General features: G+C 49.3%; 1 protein-coding gene across 1 annotated transcript; it reads right to left on the bottom strand.

Annotated features, from left to right (window-relative positions):
- Positions 1–1,332: 1,332 nt before the first annotated feature.
- Positions 1,333–2,979, bottom strand: LOC122762827 (WD repeat and FYVE domain-containing protein 3-like; the record flags this gene model as incomplete). Its single annotated transcript, XM_044018011.1, has 5 exons — positions 1,333–1,530; positions 1,614–1,687; positions 2,340–2,492; positions 2,580–2,770; positions 2,868–2,979. Coding segments are annotated over 5 exons (728 nt in total), but the record flags the coding sequence as incomplete, so codon positions are not given.
- Between the last annotated feature and the right edge of the window lie 267 nt (positions 2,980–3,246).

Below are 3,246 nucleotides of genomic sequence, written 5' to 3'. Positions count from 1 at the left end.
ACTAACCTGTGAAGATGATACAGGTCAGTCAGACAACTAACTAACCAACCAACTAACTAATCTGTGAAGACGTTACAGGTCAGTCAGATAACCAACTAACAATCCAACTAACTAACCTGTGAAGACAAGACAGGTCAGTCACACAACTAACTAACTAACCAACTAACAAACTGTAACCTGTAAGAGGCAGGGCAGGTCAGTCCCTTGGCTAACTAACCAACCAACTAACCTTTGATGATGAGACAGGTCAGTCATACAACTAACTAACCAACCAGCTAGCAACACTGTGAGAAGAAGAGACAGGTCAGTCAGCCACAACTAACTAACTAACAAACTAACCTGTGAAGATGATACAGGTCAGTCAGACAACTAACTAACCAACCAACTAACTAATCTGTGAAGACGTTACAGGTCAGTCAGATAACCAACTAACAATCCAACTAACTAACCTGTGAAGACAAGACAGGTCAGTCACACAACTAACTAACTAACCAACTATCAAACTAACCTGTGAAGATGAGACAGGTCAGTCAGATAACCAACTAACTATACAACTGACTAAATAACCTGTGAAGACGAGACAGGTTAGTCACACAACTAACTAACCAACCAACTAACCTTTGAAGATGAGACAGGTCAGTCATACAACTAACTAACCTGTGAAGAAGAGACAGGTCAGTCATACAACTAACTAACTAACCTGTGAAGATGAGACAGGTCAGTCATACAACTAACTAACTAACTAACTAACCTGTGAAGATGATACAGGTCAGCCAGACAACTAACTAACTAACCAACTAACTAATCTGTGAAGACGTGACAGGTCAGTCAGATAACCAACTAACTATCCAACTAACTAACCAACTATCAAACTATCAATTTGTGTGTGTGTGTGCGTAACTCAGCAGGTCTTGTGTGTGTGTGTGTGTGTGCGTACCTCAGCAGGTCTTGTGTGTGTGTGTATGTACCTCCTTGGAGTCTTGTGTGTGTGTGTCACGTGCACTCCTTGGGTCTTGTGTGTGTGTGTGTGTGTCTTTGCGTACCTCCAGCAGGTCTTGTGTGTGTGTGTGGTACCTCAGCAGGTCTTGTGTGTGTGTGTGTGTACCTCAGCTGGGTCTTGTGTGTGTGTGTATGTACCTCCTTGGGTCTTGTGTGTGTGTCGTATCTTGGGTCTTGTGTGTGTGTGTGTGTATGTACCTCAGCAGGTCTTGTGTGTGTGTGTGTGTGTGTGTGTGTGTGTGCGTGCACTAAGCAGGTCTTGTGTGTGTGTGTGTGTGTTAATGCGTGCCACAGCAGGTCTTGTGTGTGTGTGTGTGTGTGTGTGTGCGTAACTCAGCAGGTCTTGTGTGTGTGTGTGTGTGTGCGTACCTCAGCAGGTCTTGTGTGTGTGTAAAGCCGTGCAGCAGCAGACTCAGGACGTTGCTGACAGCAGTCACCGTGGCTTGTGACAGCGTCATGTCTCTGAGCGTCAGCAGCAGACGAGGAATCAGCTGAAACTCTCGCAGAAGTTTGGCATTTTTTGCCGCCTCACTGTTCACACAGGAAGTGATGCGTACAGTTAGATCAGAGCTGCAGTGCTCATCTTCATCATCCCCACCATTGTCTTCACTTACCTGGACTCGGTCAGCAGCTCGATGAAGTGCTCGAACAGAGAGAGGTGGAGCTCGTAGGGGGCGTGAAGCCAAACCTGAGGGGGAGGAGACTCACAGGTCAGCTGACAGATTGACAGGTTAAATGTCACAGTCTTAATTCCCCCCAAACCCTATGTTTGACCTGTGACCCCTCAGCTTACCCTGAGTTTGACCTGTGACGCCTCAGTTGACCCTGAGATTGACCTGTGACCCCTCAGTTGACCCTGAGTTTGACCTGTGACTCCTCAGTTGACCCTGAGATTGACCTGCACCTCTGCTTACCCTGAGTTTGACCTGCGACGCTCAGTTGACCCCGAGATTGACCCAGACCCCTCAGCGCGAGTTTGACCCGCAGACCCTCATTGACCCCTGAGATTGACCCAGACCCCCAGTTGACCCTGGTCAATCTGCGACCCCTCAGTTTTCCGAGCCTGAGTTTGACTCAGACACCGGGTTTTACCCGCGGACCTCAGTTTGACCCAGACGCCAGTTGACCCTGTGACCGACCCGGGCGCTCGGAGTTGACCCTGAGAGTCGACCTGTGACCCCTGGAGTTTGACTTCCCAGACCCTCAGTTTGACCCTGACCTCAGCTGACCGTGACGCCTCGCTTGACCCGCGACCCAGACGTTTCAGCTTGACCCCAGTTTGACCTGTGACCCCCGCTGACCCTCAGGTTTGACCCTCAGTTTGACCCGTGACCCCTCACCTCCAGGTCACACAGCAGGTCTTGGAAGGCGGTGCAGTTGGGTATGATGGAGGTCTCGTGGCCGCTGTCGACCGTGCCCACCAGAGAGAAGGTCAGATGAAGGATGTGACTGTTGAGCAGTGAGCGTTTCTTCTTCAGCAGCATGGCCAGCAGCTGCACACACCACAAAAGGAAACATGTCAGAGCTGAACAGGAAGTGTTCAAAAAAATCTGACCATGTGACCATGGTAGACGTCTGACCTGGTAACCTTTGATGCGTTCCATCTCCTTACTCGCCAGCGGGTTACTCTTCACCACACACACCAGAGCTTTCACGGCTGCATACAGACCCTCCACATCTGACGCCATGGCAACCAGACCCAAGATGGCCGCCGCCCCGCCCACGTACTGCAGGTTGGTGGCGACAGGTTTGGGGACGAAGACGCGGCCGCCTGGACGGGAGGAAGATTTGAAATCAAATCGCCATGAACAGAAAATGATGTCACGTGAGGGATAATGGTCAGTTGGTGTCACCGTGGCAACACTCACCTAAGTAACCAATCACAGCTGCTCCAATGGTGCGGGCGGGACCGTTGAGATGACCAGCGGCGTTATGGATCAGCTTGACTGGGGTCGCATTTTCATGAGACGACACGGCCAGCTGAGGACATGAGACAGACATGAGAGACATGAGAGAGACATAAGACAGACAGAGACATGAGAGACATGTCAGTTAATGAATTAGTCAGTCAGTCAGTTTGTTCCTTAATTAGTTACTAAGTCAATTAGTTAGTCGGTCAGATAGGTAATCAGTCAGTTAATTACTCAGTCAGTTAGTTAGTCAGTCAGTTACTCAGTCAGTTAATTAGTTAGTCAGTCAGTCAGTCAATTACTCAGTCAGTAAGTCAATTACTCAGTCAGTCAGTCA

This window comes from Solea senegalensis, unplaced genomic scaffold, assembly GCF_019176455.1.
Source record: "Solea senegalensis isolate Sse05_10M unplaced genomic scaffold, IFAPA_SoseM_1 scf7180000016113, whole genome shotgun sequence".
Taxonomy (NCBI): domain Eukaryota; kingdom Metazoa; phylum Chordata; class Actinopteri; order Pleuronectiformes; family Soleidae; genus Solea; species Solea senegalensis.
This window is presented reverse-complemented; position numbering and strand designations above follow the sequence as displayed.